This window comes from Lycium barbarum, chromosome 5, assembly GCF_019175385.1.
Source record: "Lycium barbarum isolate Lr01 chromosome 5, ASM1917538v2, whole genome shotgun sequence".
In the NCBI taxonomy this organism is placed as follows: Eukaryota; Viridiplantae; Streptophyta; class Magnoliopsida; order Solanales; family Solanaceae; genus Lycium; species Lycium barbarum.
This window is the reverse complement of record NC_083341.1, coordinates 26,919,449-26,943,759: the sequence shown is the minus strand read 5'-3', so window position 1 is coordinate 26,943,759 and position 24,311 is coordinate 26,919,449. Positions and strand designations below refer to the sequence as shown.

Below are 24,311 nucleotides of genomic sequence, written 5' to 3'. Positions count from 1 at the left end.
CCTTCAATTTTTTTGGATTTTGAGATAACCCCTACTTTAGAGGAAGTTTGTGGATTCACCGACTTACCATTTGAGGGAAGAATGCGGTGTTACCATCCTTTATATCGGGAGAGAAATTCTTGCGCATTTTGGGATTTAATGTCTACCCGGTCTTGAGGAACGTGGAAAATGATCGAGTGAAGTTCGACTTTCTTTTTCAGAGATTTGGGCGCCGAGAAAGCTTTGATCGATATCGGGATGAGTTTGCGTGTGATCACGGAAGATGGGAGAAAATGCGGCCACGAGTCTTCACCATAGCCCTGTTGGTTGTCTTGGCCATCCCAAAGAGAGCCTACTGAATCCATATTAACCTTTTGCCACTTGTTATGAATATCTTCTCGAGACCGGATGAATTGACATTGGTCCCTATGATCCTCGCGGAGATGCTCCGAGCTCTATCGGCTTGTTCTAGAGGGCATAACTTTTTCGAGGGGTGTAATCTCTTACTGCAGTTATGGGCCACGGAACACTTCTATACTCGCCCCCTATCATGGATTACTGCATAGATACTCGTAGCAGAATTCAGAGCCACAAGGAAAGGATGAGGTACTGGCCTGAACCTATATGAGAGGAGGAGTGGCGCGTATTCTTGGTTCAGCTCACGGGAGATGCTATTCAGTGGAAATACCCTTGGCTTTCTGGGAGACCTTTGGTAAGAACTGCGAATCTGTACTTCGTTGAGTTGATCGGGTTGGACGGGATTCAACCGTATGCGCCTCTTAGAGTCCTGAGGCAGTTTGGAGTTACACAAGATGTCTCAGTCTGGTCCCATATGCCACTGCATGAAGATAACTATGATAGGGTGGTTCCAGTAGCACGAGTGAGAATTCTACAAAGAGAATGGCTGAACATGATCACAATTGGTATGGGTGACGAGAGTTGGTGCACACCCGAGTATTACGCCTGGTATAATGTGGGAGGCCTGGCACTTTTGCCAACCGAGGACGGATTCGATGGGCTCACGGACGATGATATAGTCGCTTGGCTTACAGTTGAGATATTGTTTTTCATGAACGTCAATAATAATATGTACAGGCAGGTAGTTCCGGGTTCAGTAAACCATCTGATACAACTGGTAGAAGAGGAAGATACGGTGGAGCCGGAAGATGAGATGGAAGAGGATCCCGAAGAAGATCCGACAAAGCCAGATAAACCAATGGAAGAGGACCCGGAAGAAGATCCAGAGTGGGAATCAGAGCGTAATCTTGTAATGGAGGTAGAGCCGGAGAAATCACCCGAGTATACTCCAACAGGATATTCCGAGGAGGAACCGGAGGTGCAGTCCGAGTGCAGGCCTACAGTACATGGTATAGAGGAGGGACCTGAGTATGACCTAGAGGCAGGTTGGGAGATAGAGACAGACCCAGAGGAAGAACCTGAGTACGACCCAGGGCCTGATTATGATCCAGCATATGACAGGGATGACAATGACGGCCCGACATGGCCCTAGACTATTTTCTTTCCTCCTTTTGTTTTCTTTACATTCCAAAAGAGTGTCGTATGGCCCAATCCCTTTGTACGCCTCGTGGCCACCCTTTGCATTTTCATTTCAAATTTCCATCGACCCATTCCTTTTGTATGCCTTTATGGCCATCCCCTTTTGTGTTTTATCATTTCAGGCTGCCATAGGCCTATCCTTGTAAGCACTCGAGCTACCTTTTGTTGGAATGGAAGTTATGTTTGTTCTAAAAAATCACAGAATGTGTCAAAAAAAGGATCATCATCATCAACTTGTGTGTAACATAGGCTCACCTCTGGCAAAAAGAGACTCCACAATTAGGACACGCTTGTTTGCACGTCGACTTGACGTAATTATGTGATCAAATGTGTTACTATACTATTTCTAAAGCTTCCCGGACTAACCTTTGTTTTCCAATTGTCTTTATTTTAGTTTTATCCCCCCAACTGAGGTTGATTTGTGCTGATCTTCAAACTGCCGAGTCAGACTACAATTTGAGGTCTAAGGGAAAAATGACTATCACCAACGAATTCAACCCAACTGCTAACCTTTCCATAACGAATGAAAATCCAGAAAGCTCGAGAGAGAGGATTAATCTCAACGATGAAGAAGAGATCGCTTTGCTAAAGCTACAACTTGACGAACTAAGAGGAGAGCTGCGCCAAGTTCGGGACCTGACCCATCTCACTGTGACTGCTTTACCAAACCCACCTCACTTTCCATCTTTGGATTCGCCGGTTCCAGAACACTTCCCTCCATCCACACGTCCACTACCCCTTTCCTTTTCCAACCTACCTCCGCTCACTCCCGCGAATGTACCAAATATGCATAAACAAACCCTTACGTCCCCGACTACACCCATACTTCACAAAACCCACTATCAACCCAAACTACTACTGCACCTACTTACCCCACCGTGCAGCACATACCAGGGGCACACGTTGACACTTCCCACGAGCAATATGTGCCACCGGTATATGCAGCTGGGGCTCCAACCTTTACCGCTCCTGTCACAGTCAGGGTCCCGTTCGAGGTGGATCAGTATGCCGAAATGGAGAGAGATGCCAAGCTAGGAGAAGACGAATCAATCATTAGCCAACTGCACAGTCTAAGGAAAGAAATGAGGAGCATGCGAGTCACTCGGGGAAGTGAGAGTTTGGATTATGATAATCTATGCATACACCCGGATATTGGCATGCCAATAGGGTACAAACCTCCTAAGTTCGATATTTTTGATGGGACAGGTGATCCTCATGCACATTTGAGGGCCTACTGCGACAAGTTAGTAGGAGTAGGAAGGAACGAGAAATTAAGGATGAAATTGTTTATTAGAAGTTTGTCAGGAGAGGCGCTCACTTGGTATACTCGCCAAGATCCTCGCAAATGGAGCGACTGGCAGGATATGGCTGGGGATTTCATGAATCGCTTCGGATTCAACACTGAGATCACACCAGATAGGTTTTCTCTGAGCAACATACAAAAGAAGGCGACTGAATCATTCCAGGATTAGAGAATTGAGGTTGCCCGAGTTATGCCCCCATTGGACGAAATCCAGCTCAGCAAGTATTTCATTCGAGCTTAGGAAGGCATCTACTTTGAAAAGATGATGGGATCAATGGGTCAAAATGGGAGACTTTTTGGAAGAAGGAATCAAGTCCGGAAATATTCAATCAATGGCCGCACTACAAGCCGCAAGCAAAGCCATACAGTCAGGTTCCATCAGCGGAATTAAGAAGAAGAAGGAGGACATATCTAATGTCATACCTTACTACCGACGAGGAGAGTCATCTCGCCCATACCCCACAAACCCCCAAATCTTTGCTCATGCCCCTCATGTCCCATACCCAGCTTATAACGCCCAACCACATTACAACCCATTACGAGCCCCCACTTACCAAAACCCTCCAAGACCTTAGACCCCTATCCAAGCACCCGTTCACCAAAATAGACCACCATATGCCCCAAGACCTCGCCCAACTCCCGAAGTCAGAAATACCCGAGCCTATACCCCCATAGCCGAACCTTTAGCCTAGTTATTTGAAAGGTTTAGGACAACAGGATTGTTGCAACCAATTGAGGGGAGAATCCCAGAACCAATTCCTCGAAACTTTGATGGGAACAAACGTTGCGCATATCATTCGGGAATTCAGGGACATGACACCGAGGAATGCTTTGGTTTGAAAAATCAGGTTGAAGTTTTAATAAAAAATGGAGCAATTCAATGCACTACAGCACCCCCGAATGTGAACAATAACCCGTTACCAAATTATGGAAATCAGGCGGTTAATATGATATCATTTGATGAGGAATATGACTTGGAGGGAACCATTGTGCCCGTTGGAAACACTGAGGCATTTGTTGCAACATCCCCAACTGCTCCCATCATCACGGTACAGTTGAAGGCGTCGGTAACTGTTCGGACATACCAACCAAAATCCGTGGTGATCACTGTTGTAGCAAGAAAGCATGATTATGATTCTAGGGCAGTCCCATAGGACTATCAATTGAAAGGGAAGGCTAAGATGATGGAAACCGCAATCGCCTATGGAATGACAAGGTCAGGAAGATGTTATGTCCCGGAGGATTTAAAAAGAGGAAGTTCAGGCAAAGAGCACCATCAAAGGAGAAAAATTACTGATGCCGAGGCAGCAGAATTCTGGAAGAAGATGCAAACCAAAGATTATTCAGTCGAGGAACAGTTGAAGAAGACACCTGCCCAAATATCGATCCTGTCCTTGTTGATGAGTTCTGAAGCCCACATGGATGCTTTAGTTAAGGTGTTGAGCGGAGTAAGCATATCGAATGAGACGACAAGTGAAACGCTGGCCACAATAATCGGGCAGATGGTTGAAGAAAACAAGATTTCTTTCCGCAATGATGAACTTCCACCAGAAGGAACAGAACACAACAAAGCACTTCACATCACCGTGAGGTGCGGAGATAAGTTGGTATCTAGGGTACTTATCGATGGAGGTTCAGGGTGTAACATTTTCCCTCTCAACACCCTGAGAAGTTTGAAGATGGACACGAGAGAAATGAAAGAAAGCCATATGAAGGTTCGAGATTTTGACGGGACACAAAGAGGTGTCATTGGAGAAAGCTGTCTACATTTGCAGATCGGGCCCGTGGAGTTCCCGTTCCTTTTTCAAGTGATGGACATATCGTCAACTTACAACTTGTTGTTAGGAAGGCCATGGGTCCACATGGCTGGAGCCGTTCCTTCCACTTTACATCAATGTTTGAAATTCGAATGGGGTTGGGAGCAAATCGTAGTTCAGGGGGAACTTAGTCACCCCGTCTATTCTGAACGCTCTATTCCGGTTATTGAAGAAATGGGAGAGGTAGATGGAGCTACCTTTCATGCTGTGGAAATCATGCAAGCTGTAAAATAGATGAGATGGCGGGATCTGTTGAAATGAAGATGTCAAGCGCGACAAATATGGTAGTGTCAGAGATGTTGAAGTACGGCTACCAGCCAAAGTCCGGATTAGGCCCAAAATCTGATGGCATAATTGAACCAATCTAACTGAAGCAGCAGAAGGGTAGTTTTGGGATCGGGTATGGTCCTATGTTTGGAGAAACTAGCGGCACCAAAGGGATCTTTGTGCCAGAGCAAGTTCCTGTCCAGGGTCAGATGATTGTGCCGGAGGTCGATGAAGATATCATAGAAGGAATGGAGAACCTGTTCGTGACAATGATCGAGGAGTATTGTGGAAAGAATGAAGCAGATGCCGAGACACTGACTATTCGTGATGCCGAACCAGGAGAGATCTTGTAGAATTGGACTGTCAGCCCATCCTTGGTTCGCCGGGAGTCTTGGTAGTGTGGAATTGTAGTTTTTTTTTCAAAATAGCATGATCAATTGAGGCTTGAATCATGCCTGTGCTCTTTTGCCATCCGCTTCGTTCTTTAAAAGCATTGAATGCTCCTTTAATGAAAATGCATTTTTATTTTTTCTATTAAAATATCATATCTTACTTATACTCGCTTTTCTTTTTCAGCACTCAAACTAGTAAAAATATTCATTCTATGATTACAACATGTAACGAAACCATTGAGCAAAGTACAAACGGCGAACAAGATTATGAGGAATACGACGAAAGCATGATGCCTGAGAATCTTTCGCAAGAGATCGAGCAACTTGAGAATCAAAAGAAACCGAACTTGGATAAAACTGAGATAGTTAACTTAGGATACGGTGAAGCAGTGAAGGAAACTCGGATCAGCATACACTTAGAAGCTGAACAGAAACAAGAATTATTGGAATTGCTTAAGCAATATGTCGACGTATTTGCTTGGTCCTACGACGACATGCCCGAGCTGAGCACCGACATCATCTCTCATAGGCTACCAATTGATCCCACCCGCCCACCGATCAAGCAAAAGCCAAGGAAGTTCAAGCTCGATTTGAGTTTAACAATCAAAGAGGAAGTCACTAAGCAGATTGAAGCAAATGTCGTAAGGGTTACAAACTACCCTTCCTGGTTGGCCAACATTGTGCCTGTTCCAAAGAAGGACGGAAAAATCAGGATATGTGTGGATTATCGGGATCTCAACAAAGCTAATCCTAAGGATAACTTCCCCCTTCCAAACATCCACATACTCATCGATAACTGTGCAAAGCATGAGTTGCAATCATTTGTCGATTGCTTTGCAGGATATCATCAGATTTTGATGCAAGAGGATGATGCAGAAAAGACAGCGTTTACCACTCCATGGGGAGTGTACTGCTACCGAGTAATGCCATCTGTCCTTAAGAATGCTGGTGCGACCTACATGAGGGCCATGACTACTTTGTTCCATGATATGATTCATAAGGAGATTGAAGTCTACGTGGACGATGTCATTATCAAATCTCGAAGGAGTTCAGATCATTTTGCTGACCTAAGGAAGTTCTTTGAACGATTGCAGAGGTACAACTTGAAGTTGAATCCAGCAAAATATGCGTTTAGAGTTCCTGCTGGAAAATTATTGGGATTCATTGTTAGCAGAAAAGGTATAGAGTTGGATCCTTAAAAAATCAAGGCAATCCAAGACTTTCCTCCCCCGAAGAGCAAGAAAGATGTAATGAGTTTCCTTGGAAGGCTCAATTACATTAGTCGATTCATCGCACAGTCAACGGTGATTTGTGAACCTATATTTAAACTGCTGAAGAAAGATGCTGCCACAGAGTGGACAGAAAAGTGTCAGAAGGCCTTCGATAGAATCAAGGAGTACTTGTCCAGTCCACCCGTATTGGTACCGCCAGAACTGGGAAAACCTCTATTGCTGTACTTGTCCGTATTGGATGGTGCATTTGGATGTGTGTTGGGACAACACGATGAGACGGGGAAAAAGGAGCAAGCCATTTACTACCTAAGCAAGAAATTCACACCGTATGAGGCAAGGTATGTTGGGTCTCACATAGTCGTGATGTAAGCGCTTACCTCATCTTAGTCGTGATGTAAGCGCTTACCTCATCTCAGTCGGAATGTAAGCGCTTACCTCATTTTAGTCGTGATGTAAGCGCTTACCTCATCATAGGAAATTCATTCCTATAAATAGGCAGCTTATGGTTCATTTGAAAAACATCAAGATCATTTGCTAAACACATCCCAAAGAGAAAAAAGAATGTAAGAGAAATACTCTTAGTGAAAGGCCTAAGTAAGAGAAGGTCTTTGAGAGAATTTTCTGTGATAAAATTCTTGAGTAGAATTGGGATTGGGGTTGTGAGGTTGAGTGTTGTAAACACTTGTAATATTTCTTCTTTAATAAGATCTGCAGCAGCAACGTGGACGTAGCTCTCACATTGAGGGTGAACCACTATAAATCTGTGTGTGCTATTTATTCTTCGCTTACATCAAGACGTAAGTAGGTTCTGTCTAAGGAGGTTGGTATTTAAGTGGTCCACCTGTGACCCTCCAATCTTTCCTGGGAACCTGCTTACAAAGGTCGGATTTGGGATTCAAATCCTAACAAGGTACACTTTGTTGGATCGCACATGCAGTGCTTTGACTTGGATCGCACAAAAGTTGAGGCATTACTTATCTGCGTACACCACGTACTTGATCTCAAGGATGGATCCACTCAAATACTTCCAAAAGTCGATGCCCACTGGGAAATTAGCAAAATGGCAGATCTTTTTAAGTGAGTTTGACATCGTGTACATAACTCAGAAGGCCATCAAGGCCCAGGGCTTGGCGGATCACCTTGCAGAGAACCCTGTAGATAATGAATACAAACCGCTTACAACCTATTTTCCTGGTGAGGAGGTATTGTTCGCAGGGGAAGATATTTCAGAGCCTTATTCTGGATGGAGGATGTTCTTTGACAGAGCGTCAAATTTCAAAGGAGTCGGAATAGGAGCAGTTTTGGTTTCCGAGACGAGTCAGCACTACCCTATCTCGGCAAAGATCAGATTTCCCTGCACGAACAATATGGCGGAATACGAAGCTTGCATCTTCGGGCTTAGGATAGCAGTTGATATGAACATCAAAGAACTTTTGGTAATAGGCGATTCTGACCTATTAGTTCATCAGGTACTAGGAGAATGGACCACCAAGAATGTCAAAATTCTTCCTTACTTACATTGCGTGAAGGAGTTGTGCAAGCAGTTCAGAGAGATTGACTTCAAGCATGTGCCTCGAATCCAAAATGAGTTTGCTGATAACCTCGCGACATTGTCATCAATGATCCAACATCCGGACAAGAATTACATCGACCCTATCAAGGTAGAAATACATGATCGGCAAGTATATTGTTTTCATGTCGATAAGGAATTGGATGGCCAGCCATGGTACTACGACATTAAGAAGTTGCTCGAGACGAGAGAATATCCGGAAAATGCAACTAACAAACAGAAGCGGACCTTGAGGAGAATGGCAAATCACTTCTTCCTTAACAGAGAAATCCTATATAGGAGGACTTCAGATCTGGGGTTGCTAAGATGTGTGGATGCCACAGAGGCGACGAGGTTGTTAGAAGAAGTACACGCTGGGACATGTGGACCCCACATGAACGGATTCACTTTGGCAAAGAAGATTCTGAGAGCGGGATACTTTTGGATGACTATGGAAAGAGACAGCATTCGCTATGTACAAAAATTTCATCAATGTCAAGTTCACGGAGATTTCATTCGAGTTCCCTCAAATGAGCTCAATGTAATGGGCTCCCCTTAGCCGTTCGCCGCTTGGGGCATGGATGTGATTGGACCTATTGAAACCCCTGCATCAAATGGGCATCGCTTCATCTTGGTGGCCATCGATTATTTCAGTAAATGGGTCGAAGCTTCAACGTACAAGGTTGTAACAAAGAAGGTGGTAGCAGATTTTGTTCGCAACAATATAGTTTGCCGATTTGGGATTCCAGAGTCAATTATCACAGATAATGCAGCCAATCTCAACGGCGATCTTATGAGAGACACTTGTGAAAAGTTTAGGATTGCCCACCGAAATTCCACAGCTTATCGACCACAAATGAATGAAGCAATCGAGGCAGCAACTAAGAACATCAAGAAGATCTTGAGGAAGATAACAGACAGTCATAGGCGGTGGCATGAAAAGTTGCCATATGCTTTGCTTGGTTACCGTACCACTGCTAGAACATCCACAGGAGCAACTCCTTATATGTTGGTCTATGGTTCTGAAGCTGTGATACCCGCAGAAGTAGAGATACCGTCTCTAAGGATTATCCAAGATGTTGGTTTGGACGATGCAGAATGGATATGTAGTAGACACGAACAGTTGATGCTCATTGATGAGAAAAGGATGGACGTTGTCTGTCACGGTCAGCTTTATCAGAACAGGATGTCCAAGGCATTTAACAAGAGAGTAAGGACTAGGAAATTCAAACCAGGGCAGTTGGTTTTAAAGCGAATATTTCCTCATCAGGACGAAGCTAAAGGGAAATTCGCACCAAATTGGCAAGGTCCATACGTGGTTCATCGAGTGCTTTCAGGAGGAGCATTGATTTTGGCAGAAATGGATGGTAAAGTGAGCACGAAGCCCATCAACTCGGACTCGGTCAAGAAGTACTACATCTGAAGATATCCAAGCTAGCTTTTTCTTTTCCGTTGTAACTTACATTTCTATTGTAACAGAACTACGCTGACCTGACTTCCCACGGTGGGATACGTAGGCAACCCACATCGAGTCCGGTCTCTTGTAATAGAAAACCCCAAAAACATTATCTTCATGTAACCGGAACTACGATTCGACCTGATTTCCCTTGGTGGGATACGTAGGAAATCACCACCAGATTCGGTCCCTTTATTAATCTTCTTTTTATTGTAATTGAACTACGTTATGACTTGATTCCGATTGGATACGTAGGCAGCCTGAGTCAGGCTCGGTCATTGCATTATTTTACCCCTTTTTTGTAATTGAACTACGTTACGACCTGATTCCATTTGGATACGTAGGCAGCCTGAGTCAGGCTCGGTCACATCACATTACATATTATTTTCTTTTCATTTGTACCCCCAAACTACGTACAGACCTGATTCCGATTTGGGATACGTAGGCAACCTAAAAAGGTTCGGTCATACCCTTAGGAAACCTTTTATTTGTAATGTAACTATAGATTAGGATCGGTCTCATCGTCAAAGACATCGTGACACTTGGCTTGAATACGAAGAAGCGTCATCAGAGGAACAAACTATGCAAAGACACCGTTTGGGTGCGGGCGTCCGAATGGAGAAGCTCAATGCGTTTCGGAACATGTCATAATCTAAAAAATGATAAAGTTTTATCGCATTTATACGTAGTACATATACATGCATATCCGATTTCTAAAATACCATATATTTTCTTTCAAAGTGCATTTACGTATTTTTCCACCTACAAGTCTCCGGATAGAGATCTCCTCAACCAAAGAAGTTCAAAGGATTCAAGTGACAAGGCTAGGGCCACGATTGACACAAATCAACACCCCCTCCCAAACTAAGAATTTTTCTTTGAGTACAGGATTGACAGGAATTAGGAGAAGATGACATCGAAGCGAGCTTCCGGTGGAGGCGTCACAAGATCCATCACTACGCCATGAGCCAAAATAACCTTCTCCTATTCTATTTTGTTATCTTGGCTTATTCATCTCTGAACGTTCCATTTAAATTTGCAGGTATCTCCAGAAGCAGGGTCAAGGTCGATTACTCGAGAGATGGGGCCCCCCGTAGCAGCCTTGTTCCTTAATAAAAACTTCGCCAATCGGAGATCTACAATCTAATTGCGACTAACTCCGCCAATCGGAGATCTACAATCTAATTGCGACTAACTCCGCCAATCGGAGATACAATCTAATTGCGACTAACTCCGCCAATTGAAGATACAATCTAACTGCGACTAACTCCGCCAATTGAAGACACAATCTAACTGCGTCAAATAACTCCGCCAATTGGAGATACGATCTAACTGCGACTAACTCCGCCAATCGAAGATACAATCTAACTGCGACTAACTTCGCCGGTCAGAGATACCATCTAATTGCGTCGACTAACTTCACCAATCGAGGATACCGTCTAAAAATGCCAATTACCCCGCCAATCGGGGACCGTCGTGTAACTTCGTCAATAACTCTTTGATTGATATGGTGGCAGAGCCGAAAAGAGTCGATGGGAGGTTATTTCAACCTTTGTAGAAGAGGAACGCGATGAACCGCTGGTCTCAAGTTCGCCTCTCCTTCGACCCGGTGGGTATAGGTTCGTTCAACCATCAGACTCGAAAACCTTGGAGAAATCTCCAAATTCGGAGTCCCAATAAACCTCCAGATTTCAAATTTCAAATCATCTCTGGAAAAGGTGATTTCTTTCTCTTTCATTCATGGTTTCCTTTTGTTTGAATTTTATTTCAAACGATTTCCCCTTTTTTTTTTGTGTGGTTTTCAAGGATGAATCTGAGTTCCCATTTTTCAGCTATAAATACAGCCCCTCTATGGGCTGTTAAGGAGAGGAGATCAATCGGAGGAAAAAAAAACCTTCACTTTCACAAAGTTCAGAGGTTCAAAGTTTCCCCTTTGGACACAAATCTTGAGCAAGTTAACCATTAAAAAAATCCCCTTTTTCTAAGTCTTCAACAGTTGAAAATACACCTTTGAACACAAGCTTCGATCCTCATATAAAAGGAAAAAAAAGTCCCTTTTATTCTAAGCTTTTGGCTATCAAATTTTTTTTTTACTCTACGCTTTTGGCCATCCAGAAAAATACTTAGGCTTCAGTTTTTTACTAGTCGCAACAACAAAAACTATTCCGAGTGGATTCAGAGACTCGACGACGACACTAGCCTCAGTTCGCTGTCCCGGAAAAGGTTAGTGGTCGCCCTTGCTTCACTTTTGTTTTCGGTTGTTTGGAGTATATATCGATGTAGCTATTAAATAATTATTCGCAATTTTGCCTATTTGAGCTTGTTTTGCTGCTGTGTGTCTGAATCCGCATATAAAAGATCGCTAAGAATACATGAAGGAACTATCGGTTAAATTGTAGAACATGTGAATGAGCTCGTCGCTCGTTTAAATCCTGTTTCATATTTTGTTATAATCTCTTTTGTTATGTCTGTCAAATCAGTACGTATTGTGGCCAAATAGAGCTAAAGATATAGTAATCGGATTGTTTGTTGGTTGCTGGTTTGTCCCCTGTTCATTTCGAATTTGGTTGGGTTTTAAATAGTAGATGAAGAGGGGTAAAGGAGACTAACTGCTCCTGGAAAAATGGCAGTTCGATTTTTCCAACATTAGCATCCTGTTTTTTTTTTTTATCTCCATCCATTAATCTAGAGGGACTATTTTATCATAAATCTAGAAGAAAAGAGTACATAAAGATTTTGGCGTAAGTTGTGAGTTTTCAAAAGCCAACTTGTTGACCCTTTAGGATATAAAACTGCGTCTGAGTCGGTGTTTGTATGGATTCTAAAATATTGCAATATTGAAATATAAATGGGGTTACGAAGTAGCAAGAATCCCAAGATTGGTTTTAAAATCTTCCTTGTGTGTTAGGTATGTGGTAATTGGTTCATGTTAAAATTTTGAGTAGGTTTGTTGTGAATTTAGTCTTCTCGTTACTGCATGTTTTAAAATCACTGCTATAAGATTTTGTAAAGGTTTTCAACTTAGTAACATATCTCTTTAGCTAAATCCTCCCAAGTAGTGAAGGCACGTTGTGGATTTACATTCTATGATTGCTTGTGTAGCATTTTTGAGCTTTATGTCTAAAAACTTTGCTTCCTATAATGTTCAGATGATCAAATTTGAGATTTTATAACATGAAAACTGAATTGAAATTATAAGGTAGTAGGCAGTTCTTTTTTTTTGGGATTGCTATGTTTTGTTACATACTGTCAAGACCTGTTGTGTTAGAACCAGTTGTACACATATAGAGTTTTGTGTGAGTCCATTGCTAGCTTCGAGTTTTGTAGTTATGAACTTAGTGTGACCTTTTGGTTTAGTTTAGTTCTATCTCTATTTATTTTGGCGAAGGGATATTCATGTGAGCTCTGGAGCTTTAGAATAAGTTGGTTGGACAAATTCGAGCTTACGCTTGCAACAGTCCTGTTATGCTTTCGTTTAGAATTCCTTTTACTAGGGGTTTACTCTCGGGTTGAATTTGTTAAAGTACATGTCAAATGGTGTTTTACTTTGCAAAAGGTTTACATTTGCATTAAAGCATGTCATAAACTTGAGCTTTTATGTTCTGGTAGCTCATGGCTATCAGATCCTAGGGAATAGGAAAATCAGTAGTCCTTTTTACGAGTTTGGGATAGTTGTGTCCTTTGGTTTTTCTGAGAAAGAGGGCTTTGAATGAAGAATATGTTTTGCTGTTGGTGTGTTATGATAACTTGGTATAGCTTGGAGATCATTTGACTTAAAAGATTATAACTACTGCTCCATCCCTTTATTTTAATAATATAAACTTGTCTTCCAGCTCCTCTTTTATCTCTTGTATTCAGTTTTTCCTTTTCTCTCACTAGATAATAACTGAAACAGTCTATCCTTTTTAAGTTAACAATGCGTAATGTCTTGAAATTTGATTGCCTTACAATTTAGATTGCTTCTAATCCTTTTCTTGCTTTTGTTTTCTTTGCATATGTACGTGGGAGTATACAGGAGTTGTATGACAACTCCAAGACTGCTCGGAAATAGAGAAACAGTAGCTGCACTCGCGTGCTCGTGTCTAACAGTCTTCGTTCGTGTCAAGCGTTTCGGTCTTCCTTCCTCTCTTTAAATTTCGTGTCTTTGTGTTATCATATATATACATGTTTATATTCTTGACTAACATTTTTTATGGATTGTATTTGTAGCACATTTGTTTCTTGCTTGTGTAGGAACTTATGGAAAAATAGTTAAGTATGATGTTTAAATTTAGTCATTACTTTTTCCTCTCCCGTTGGGTAACTAATCTTGGCTTAGGCGTGTTAGAATGATAATCGCTAATATTTTCAGCTTTTGTCTATGTACTGTCAGGTTAAAAAATTATTTCCAACTAAAGAAAATTAACTGGAAAAAAAATTCTTTTTGAGTCAATTTCTCATCAAACTAACGTTTCTATTTTAATCCATTTTAAAAAAAAATAGCGATCTAAATAGGGGTTTCAAAGGGTAAGATGCATATTTCATGGGCAATCATTTTTTATTTAATGCTGACATATGGAGCAGGCAGATTCTTTGAGTTTAATTAAGAATTTTATATTAGGGCTCAAGTATAGTGGTCAAAGTTATTTTACGAGAACTACAAGGTACATACTATATTTTTGTATACATATATATATACTATCTTATTATTTATTTTTAATTAAATCATCCAATCATCTTTACACTATATATATATATATATATATATATATATATATATATGTATCATGGTACTTATACATATTATTATATTTTCCATGGCTATTTCTAAAAGTATAACGCTTTATACTATTTTTACATACGATAAACGTACTTCATGTATATATTATTTTCTCATAAAAAATATGTATTTTCATACTCTACATCATATATACTGCCCTTATATACAATAATCATATTTATACCTAATCTTCAAAAAATAAACATGTACTCTTTTTTTGTAAATAATATACATCTCTAGTACATATAACTTTACAATGAGTATGCCTATATACTATATTTTTTTTTTAAACACGTACCATACATATACTACCTTATTTTCATTAATTCTCTTAGTCGTCTTTACATTATATGCATCTATATAGTGCTATCATGTCATCAATAACTATTTTTTTGGTTACCCATGATATACATATCACATATATACGTTATTATATATATATATATATATATATATATATATATATATATATATATATATATATATATATATATATATATACATATTTATATATATATTCTGTATTATACATACTATATTATATAAAATAAATGTCGTACATATTTTTCTCGTGCATACATTATCATTAACTATCTCCTTTTTAATACGTGTGTTCACTCACATAGTTATAATTACTTTAAAACCCCCCTTTTTATACAATTCATTTCTAAGAGAGTGGTTTCTTTTCCGCACTATTTAAAAATAGGTAATAATAAAAATAAGAAATAAATTAAATAACCCCCCTCTAGTGTTAATTAAGCTAAGTTTAAAGATTGTCTTCGGATAGGCTCTGAGGGATGCTTAATATTATCCCCTCGGAGTAAATAAAACCCTTACCTAGAATCTCACAGGTTTCAAAGACTAAAAAATGGAGTTTACTTTTTACAATTGGTTTCTTAATATTTCCTAAAATTAGGTGGCGACTCTGAAAATTTGCAAAACCAGGAAAAACATAATCGTAAGTTGTGAGGTAGTTTTAATCCGTTAAAAATTGTGCATAACAATGATTATGAAGGTACTGGCTGATTATGAGACTGCATCAGGACAACAGATTAATAGAGTTAAAAGTGTTGTGTACTTGCATGATAGGATTGATGAATCATGGTTTGTGAGGGTGGAATGGATAACTGGTCTTAATAGGAAAGCTTTTCCTATTATATATCTTGGTTGTCCTATATATTATAGCAAGACTAAGATGTCATTTTATTCATAACTTCTTAAAAGAATAAGGGACAAGCTGCAAGGATGGAAAGGGAGAATGCTCTCTTTTGGTGGTAAAGCAGTCCTGTTGAAACATGTATTGCAAGCTATGCCCATGCACTTACTCTCTTCCATATATACTGCATCTTTTGTGGTTGAAAAACTACATAAGATCTTTGCTCAATTCTTTTGGAGCAATTCTGAGGGTGAAAGGAGAAGGCATTGGACTAAATGGCACACAGATTGTTTACCTCAAGAGAAAGGTGGCCTTGGTTTTAGATCCTTATATGACATGTCATTGGCATTATTTGCCAAGCTATGGTGGAACTTTAGAACCAAGCCATCATTATGGAGTGCATATATGGGAAACAAATATCTCAAGAAGAATAATCAGGTGCTGGTACCATGGAAACAAGGCTCATTGGTGTGGAGGAAAATGCTTTGAGCTAGAGATCACATGGATCATCACATATGGTGGCAATTGAGGATGGGTTCCTCATTATTTTGGTTTAACAATTGAACTAGAGCAGGACCATTATATTGTCTAACCTCACCCGATTTCTATTGCAATGAATATATTCAAAATGTGAGTGATATGGTTGTTCAAGGAAGATGGGATGAAGCTGCATTGAGAAATCACTTACCTGAGGAACTAGTAGATTTCATCATTAATGACATCAAACCACCTGCTAGAGAGGGCGTACTGGATAAACCTTGGTGGATGCCAGAGTCAAATGGAGAATTCACAGTTAAATCTGCATGGGATCTTGTAAGGAGTAGGGATCAGAATCAGGAGGTGTATAACAAAATATGGGTCAAGGGGTTGTCTTTGAAGATTGCTTTTACCATGTGGAGAGTTTGGCATCTAAAGTGCCATTGGATGATGTGGTGAAGAGTTGGGGTTACAATCTTCCTTCAAAGTGTTTGTGATGTCCTGCTGATCCTAAAGAGGAGACTGTTCCACATATCTTCTTAAGGTGTGAGATTGCACAAACACTTTGGACTTATTTTTTATATGCTGCAACCTTGAACATTGCAGGAATACAACTGCATCAAGTCATTATGACATGGTGGACAACAGATATTATCTCAAGGAAGAAACAGCAGTATTATGCAGTGCCTTCTATCATTATTTGGCAGCTATGAAAGAAAAGGAATGGAGACAAACACAAGAACAAGGTATCAAATGCAAAGGTGTTGTATTAAGCATCAGCTGACATTCGGAAGTTAGTGAAAATTAGGTAACCTGGCATTAAGAATGTGCCACTTAAGTGGCCAGATATTCTCAGAATTTTGGAGCAATTTAAGCCAAAACTTCAGGTCACTCAGGTTTGGTGGAAGCTGCCTCATGAAGGGTGGTGGAAATGTAAATCTGATGGTGCAACCAGGGGCAATCCTAGTAGAAGTAGCTATGTTTTTTGTGTTAGAAATAGTCTAGGTGACTTGGTGTATGCTAGAGCAAAGGAAATAGGAGAGGCTACTAACACAAAATCTGAAGCCATAGCACTATTGGAAGCTACTAAATTCTGTCTTTCCAGGCATATGTATTCATTTATATTGGAAACAGACTCAATGATGATGAAGAAGATAGTGGCTAGGGAATGGAGGCCACCATGGAACATCACATATGTGGTAGAATAATTGCTTGAGATTATAGACAATGCCGAAGTTGAAGTTCTGCATATAATGAGGGAAGGCAACTAGCTTGCAGATCATCTAGCCAATGTTGCTCTTGATTTTGGTGAGGTGATAGCTAATGGATTTGCAGAACTTGACACAAAGGAGAGGAAGATTCTTAATAGTGATAAGTTGTTATGCCCCTACTTAAGGATCAAAACAAAAAAGAGATACTGAGGAGTATGGAGGCTGGTGTGGTGGAATGGAGAAATGGTGGTCATTATACTCAAGCCCACATGGAAGAGAGTATAATGACACTTTTTTCTACTAACCTTGTGTTCTATTTTGCAGGTTACAAGTTCATTTGGAGGCTACGATTATAGGACATGGTCTACACCAGAATCACAACATATACAAACTGGTTGTGTATCATTGATCTTAGCCATAGAGAGGAGATGATACATGCTTGGTTCAAAAACTATTTTGTCACCTTTTTCATTGATCCTATGGGCACAGGAAATGATATTGAGACTGTCAAATTGTTGCACCTCAAAAGAAAATGCAAAGTTATTCAAGAAGTGCAAGTCATCAACACTTATCTGCAGAGAATTTGTTAATATATGAATCTTGTCGTGATATTTATAAGGGAGACACATCATTTAGGAACACAAAGTTAGACCTGGAAAGACTGATGGGACATCATGTTAATTGTGTACTAAGCAGCCATCAGATAGACTGCAGTGTACTACATGTATGCTGTGGTATATCAGCTACATATTGCATGGTTTTTCATCCCATTTTGATTCTCATGTTATCTACAAGGTTCAGCAATGAAGAGTTGTCAATATTGAGGAGCTCACAGGCTGATATACAAGAATATACCACGGATATACACCGTTTTGATATACACAAGGCATATAGAGAGGACAAGGCTACATGTTTCTAGTTGTAGTCTAGTCTTATCTATATCTTTGCCATTAGATAGTAGCATGTTGAGACTGTTAATCCCCAGGATGCCTATTATTTTAGTTTCTTGCATTTTATTAGCCATTTTGGCCACAGTTGCAAAGACTTATGCTTGTGTTTTTGAAAATTTAATAAAATAGCCCTAGGCCAAAGCCTAGTGGAATTGCTCTAAAAAAATGATATTTTTCAGATCCAAGTTCATCTCACCATCATACCCCAAACCAAAAATTTCGATCCAAATGTAGTCTAAATAATCTCTTTTTAATCCAAGTTTAACATGGGCTTCCGAGCCCAAATAGCCTTTATTTTTCCTCAAGATTTCGTTCAAGTCTAGATTCGAAATATTCTCAAAACTTGCCCAGATTGGCTCAAGTCCAAAGCTGTTTTTGGTATAACCAATTATACGTTAAAACAAAAAAAAAAAAAAAAAAAATCCAAGCCATTCCTTTAAGCCAATTCTAAAACATTACCTTTCCAACAGTTTTATTATTCAAATCATGGGTTTAAGGCCTAAAATCTGCTACCTATATTCGAATTTGAATCTATTTCAAAACTAAACCAAATCCCAACTCTTCATTTTTTGTGGCTAACCCTATCTTTAGAACAGGTTTTTTAGACCGAAAAAATGTTGTTGAGTTCCCAGTTTATGCAAAATAATTATTACCCGAGTTTTCTTTGAAAATCATTTGGTGACTTTCCTAAATAATACATGTTTTCCTAGTTCTATGCGCATAAGGGTTTCAATACTTTACATGAGTATTTACATATACATATATGATATATAATTTAAAATTGAAAAGAGAGGAAAATTAAGCTGGTGAGCCTACCAAACCCACCAGCCTTCATTTTTACCCATGGATGGGCCTTCATCATATTTGCTTCCATTATTTATGCGGACTCGATCAAGAAAGGGTTGTTGGGCTTCAAATGCAGAGAGCGGCCCAAATGGCCCGGTATTGGATCACATGAAACATAAAAATGAAGGTAAGGATTAGTAAAGGGTCTAAGCATTCGAACTAAGGCACCAAATACTTGGATAAGCAAAATTAAATTGCAGACCAAACACACATACATATAAAAGAAACATATGAAAACTCTATGGGAAAATCTAGGCCCAAGTCAATCACAACTAAAAGAAAAAATTCAAAGTCCAAATGGATCATCTCGCCAAAAACTCAACTGGACAGGCCTAAATACCGAAAAAACTCAACACATAAAGGAGAGCCAAACCACAAGATAAAGAGAGAACGGGCCCAAATACCACTTTAACGAAGGTAAACAAAGAATGAGCCCAAAAATGCAGAGGGACAAGGCCTAATGCAGCCAAACAAACAAGGACCAGGTTCAATTCAACACTATTATCGTACACAACCAACAGTCAGGGTTCATGTGGGTAGTATACCATGTTTATACTTTAGCATACAAGTCCTATTTACCAAAGATATACAGAAGCTATATATACCTAGTATATTCAGGTATATCCCCTGTATAGTCAAACAATTTAACCCAGGTAAAGACATATTTCTATTCTACCTAGTGTTTAAGAGCTTCATTCAAAGGGCACAAGGACAAACTCCTAAAAGAAGAAAAATAAGATGTAGTAAACAGGATATGCATGGTACACATAGTTCAAAGGCAAACAAATGCAGGGTATTAGTTGACAGATAAGGTGTTTCATGTCACTTTTTGATCTTCAAGAGGTAACTTGATTATGCAGTGTATATTTCAACTTTTTTTTTTGATGAAGTCAGTATATATTTCTAACTTATTATAGCCTTAAAGGGTCCCATGGTGTATAGTTTGACATGAAACTCCAAGCCCTATCCTCTTCCTCCTGGTCCTAGGTAAGTCACACCTATGATCAGCCATTCATCAAGTGACAACCTTTCAATCAGATCACATATGTGTCCACATAGGTCTTTATATTTAGCCAAATCTTAATGGGATTATGCCTCAAAAGAGATATATAAACCAGCAGAATGAAAAGAGATAACAGAAATAAAATGGCACATAAGAATTCAAATGAAGGCATGAGCACTGAATGATCATAGAAAGCCTATGGACAAGGAGAGACAATCATTAAACAGATGAGCATAGACTGAACTCCTTCATAACAATCTTGGCATGTGTTATGGGAAAGGCAAAAACAAACACCTATGAATGCATACCAACACATGCTCATAAGTGGACTATGAAAAGCATAGAGCTAGGCTCAAACAAGGAAGATAGTGACTGTACATGGTCTAAACTGAATCAACCATCAAAACAGCCTGGTTTAATCATGGCAACGACTCCAAAACATCAACTGAACATAGTTAAAACCAAGTAAGTATTGGGACAGGATGTTGAACTTTGCAATCATGTTATGATCAATCACTTTTAAACCATCAGATGTTAAACTTGCTTATTATGCCTTATCCTAATCACTTAGCCAAGTAATAAGCCTCACTTTATTCAAATACTATGTGACAGTCATCACTCCTAATCACTTTATTCCATTCCCAAATAATACAAAAAAGAAAATCATAAGCCAAGTCATCACTCCTGAACACAGGAGCATACCTATCCGCTAGCTTGATCAATAACCAAACAACATATACCTAATGAGCTTACAACAATATATGAGCAGGAAAACAAGGCAAGGGAAAACATGATTAGGCAGACCCTAGGCTATATCACACATGGTTGACCAAAGCTGAACAAACACAACTAAGTTGACAAATCCTAGATTAATCTGACTCATGACTAATTCAAATTTGGACACATAAGTCATACTTTAAGCAATCATGAACTGAAAGGGGCATGGCCTAACAAACTAATTCAGACCAACTGATTATGAAGAATTTGAACATACATCAACATAATTAACAGGTTATCTATCTAAACTAACACATGACTAATCAAATGACATACAAGTGAGTGCTTAAAGCCTATATAGTTAATCTTTAAGTGCACACAAGACTAGATAACTACAGAATTAAATAAAAAACAGGACTAACCTAAGATAAAACCAGAATCATAAAACTAAAACATCACAAATAATCATAAAATCAAACCATATAAGCAGTAAAACACCTAAATGACTAAAATGAACTAAAAAAATTAGAGAAAGGGAAATTACCTCTTCGATGTGCAGACTTAGTCAAGAATGGAGTTAAGAAGGTCTTCTTGCCCGTCCAGCCTCAGCCACACACAAAGAAAAAAATTTAAAACTTATACGAAATCGAAAAATTAAAGGTTTCTAAGCAGAATTGCCAAAACCCTAGCTATTTCGACTTTTAATGTGCAAAATGGTATTTTTCAATTGTTGGCCTCCTAGAAATGCAAATTGGCAAAAATTTGAGAAACCCTAACTCAACCGATGTGGGACTTCACAATTTATGGGCACAAAACCCTCAATTCCACTTTCAACGGCTGAGATTCGAGATAAATAAACAATAAAGGGTCAGATTTAGACCATTCTCAATGGATCCCTGTGGTTATAATCGATCCAATGAGGTTTGAGGATTCAAAATCACCTCAAGACAAAAATCATTGAGAAAAATGTACTAGTTGACCGTTGATTTGTAGAAAAGTAAAAGAGAAAGCAAAATAATACCTTGCTTGGGTCGGGTTTGGGTGGCTTTAGTTGAGAAATGGCAGAGCAATAAATGCCCTTGCCATTCTCAAACACACAAAGACCACCACACCAACGCGGGCCCTCCATTTTTTTGCCATTTCAGGCATGTGTGACATCAAACAGAGAGAAAAGGGAGGGGTAGCAGCTAGGGTTTGCCCCCCTTCTCTTCCGCTTTTGATACCAATGAGACCTTAGGGTCTGTTTGTGTCGTTGTTGTTGTATATGAAAAGAGTTGGGCCGAGTCTAGCCTTATTGGGCTGGACTCGGCTCAACCTTTTTCTTAAAAGGAAAAAGGGGCCTGGTTATATATATATTACTATATAATATAAGAGGGAATGTGAGGACTTTTGTAGTCCTCACAAGGGTTTCTCAAATTTTTAAAAACTTTTTAATTAATTACTTTTATGTTCTAATTTTATTTATTTAAGTAAATTTTTTGATTTTTTATTTTTAAGGTCTACTTTTCAAAAGCTATCGAACCTGGGGACTTTTGTAGTCCTCACAATAATTTCTAATTCTTTAAAAAAAAAAAAAATTAATTACTTTTAGGTCCTAATCTTATTTATTTAAGTCAATTTTTTTATTTTTTATTTTTAAGGTCTACTTTTCAAAAGCTATCGAACCTTCTACCTCATTTTTCATGTTCTTTGATTTTCTGGTTCGTGCTCGATATCCGCATTTAAGCCCAATTAATCTAGATAATTAGCACTGTATCGCGCCTATTCGGAGGGAACGCTTCCTCCAAAGATTTTTTCCATATCCATGTTCGAACCCCTAATCCCTAATTAAGAGAGGAGCAGCTCCATCCGTTGCACAAGTTAAATTATGTATTTGTCTTAAAAGTTCATTAACTATGTATAGATTATTTATTTAGAACTAAATAACTTCAGAAAATTAGGATACATAAGTTATAAATGTCAAATTCTGGCTCCGCATTTGATTTGAAGTAAATAATTTTATCAAAATGGAAGTTAAAATATTAAAGCAATGGAATGAAAATTTTGCTTTTATATAATTACCCACTTGTGGGACTACAATGGGTATATGGTTGTTGTTGTTGTTGTTGTTGTACACTTGTACTAACACAGATTATATTTTTTTAGTTAAAATATCTATTTTTATATCTTGAGTTTGGGTCCGGGCTTAGCACGGGCCTCACATAACTAGTATATATATATATATGTGTGTGTGTGGGGTCCGCGCGAATATGCAAAATTTAATAAGTAGCCCAAATTTAAACAATGTCCATTAATTGGATATTTAAATTAGGACCACATTTAAACTAATTGGCCAATTAAAAAATAATAATAAAAAAAAATGCCAAAAGTGACCTTAGTTGAATTAAGCCATGAGCTTGGCTAGTTCAATTATTGCCATAATTGGCTAATAATTGATTATTTCAATTACATCCGTTTAATGGGCAATTTTCAGAATTAATTACAATTAAAACTTAATTAACTATGACAAAGTTCTAATAATTTGATTAAATAAGAATTGAGGGGTAAAAATGGTTAATTTACTTAATTAAACAGATTCCTTGCATTAAATAGAGTAAAATACTTTGTAATTGACATTTTAACAATTTAGACAATTAAGTGAATAATTGTGGTAAATTATTTTCTCTCTTGGTTAAGTTTAGCAAAAGTATTATAATTGTAAAAATACTTAAATTAATTATAATATTATAGAAATTATTTTATCAAACAAAATTGGTAAAATATTATCTAAATAATTTTATAAAATTATTTTGACTCCTGAAAAATACATATTTCACTCTGTTTAATATTCAAGGACTCTGGGTAATTAAAATAAATTATGGGAGGTCAAAAATTAGGTGTCAACAACTACAAGTCTGAATAATAATACATAATAATCTAAAAATCATGTCTCAGAATGGAAAGCAAGACATAATAATAGGAAGAGCCTGCGAGCAGCGAACGTCCTCGTACTCACCTTGAAGAGACTCGAATTAGCAATCCTTGAATATCAGCCACGAGGGGAAGAAGTAGATCTATCCTGGTACTCTGCATTTATAAAAGAATGCAGCAAATGCAGGTCAATACAAATAAGAAGTACTGGTAGGTATCATAGGCCGTCTTCAGTTAGCCAACATATATACAGAAAGTAAATGAAAGATAGGCATGCTCACAATCAAGTACAAGTATAATACAGTCTCAGCAATACATATCAAGTCCTCAAGTATCATCAATTCACATCAGCATTAATGTTCCATAACTGATCAAGTCTATAGTGAATTATCTAAACCCGAGTGCTCCCAGTCTCATCATAACCGATCAAGCCTATTGTTAAAGTATCTAATCTCAAGTGTTCCAAGTACTCATCATAACCAGTAAAATATTCAATTAAGTATCCACAACACAATAACAATCCAATCACAATTATGATAACAATTGCAATGCAATGTAATGATATGGATGACATAAATGCAATGGCCATATATCAATACCGTGTACACACATGCCTCGAGCGAAATATCACGTCTCGATGGTCATAACCCATGGTGGACCCACGAAGTCCATGTACCATTTCGCTCCATAACACACAACCTAAAGACGACCTTTCCACCCTTCACACCTG

At 38.8% G+C, this 24,311-nt stretch overlaps 2 protein-coding genes and 2 long non-coding RNA genes across 5 annotated transcripts; 3 read left to right on the top strand and 1 right to left on the bottom strand.

Moving 5' to 3' along the window:
• Positions 1–2,010: 2,010 nt before the first annotated feature.
• LOC132639355 (uncharacterized) lies at positions 2,011–3,008 on the top strand. Its single transcript, XM_060355807.1, has 2 exons — positions 2,011–2,313; positions 2,421–3,008. Exons 1-2 carry the CDS (start codon positions 2,011–2,013, stop codon positions 3,006–3,008), a joined length of 891 nt encoding a protein of 296 aa, XP_060211790.1.
• A 5,665-nt stretch (positions 3,009–8,673) lies between these two features.
• On the top strand, positions 8,674–9,519 carry LOC132639354 (uncharacterized). Its single transcript, XM_060355806.1, has one exon. It carries the CDS (start codon positions 8,674–8,676, stop codon positions 9,517–9,519), a length of 846 nt encoding a protein of 281 aa, XP_060211789.1.
• Positions 9,520–10,212: 693 nt separating this feature from the next.
• Positions 10,213–13,800, top strand: LOC132640773 (uncharacterized). 2 transcript variants are annotated; one of them, XR_009582366.1, is made up of 3 exons: positions 10,235–11,270; positions 11,385–11,775; positions 13,568–13,800. It is a non-coding gene; the product is annotated as an uncharacterized LOC132640773 (long non-coding RNA). The 2 variants fall into 2 exon arrangements; XR_009582365.1 differs by having other exon boundaries at positions 10,213–11,775.
• Positions 13,801–18,820: 5,020 nt separating this feature from the next.
• LOC132640772 (uncharacterized) lies at positions 18,821–22,692 on the bottom strand. Its single transcript, XR_009582364.1, has 2 exons — positions 21,693–22,692; positions 18,821–21,275 (listed from the first exon to the last, which is right to left on the bottom strand). It is a non-coding gene; the product is annotated as an uncharacterized LOC132640772 (long non-coding RNA).
• Positions 22,693–24,311: the final 1,619 nt, after the last annotated feature.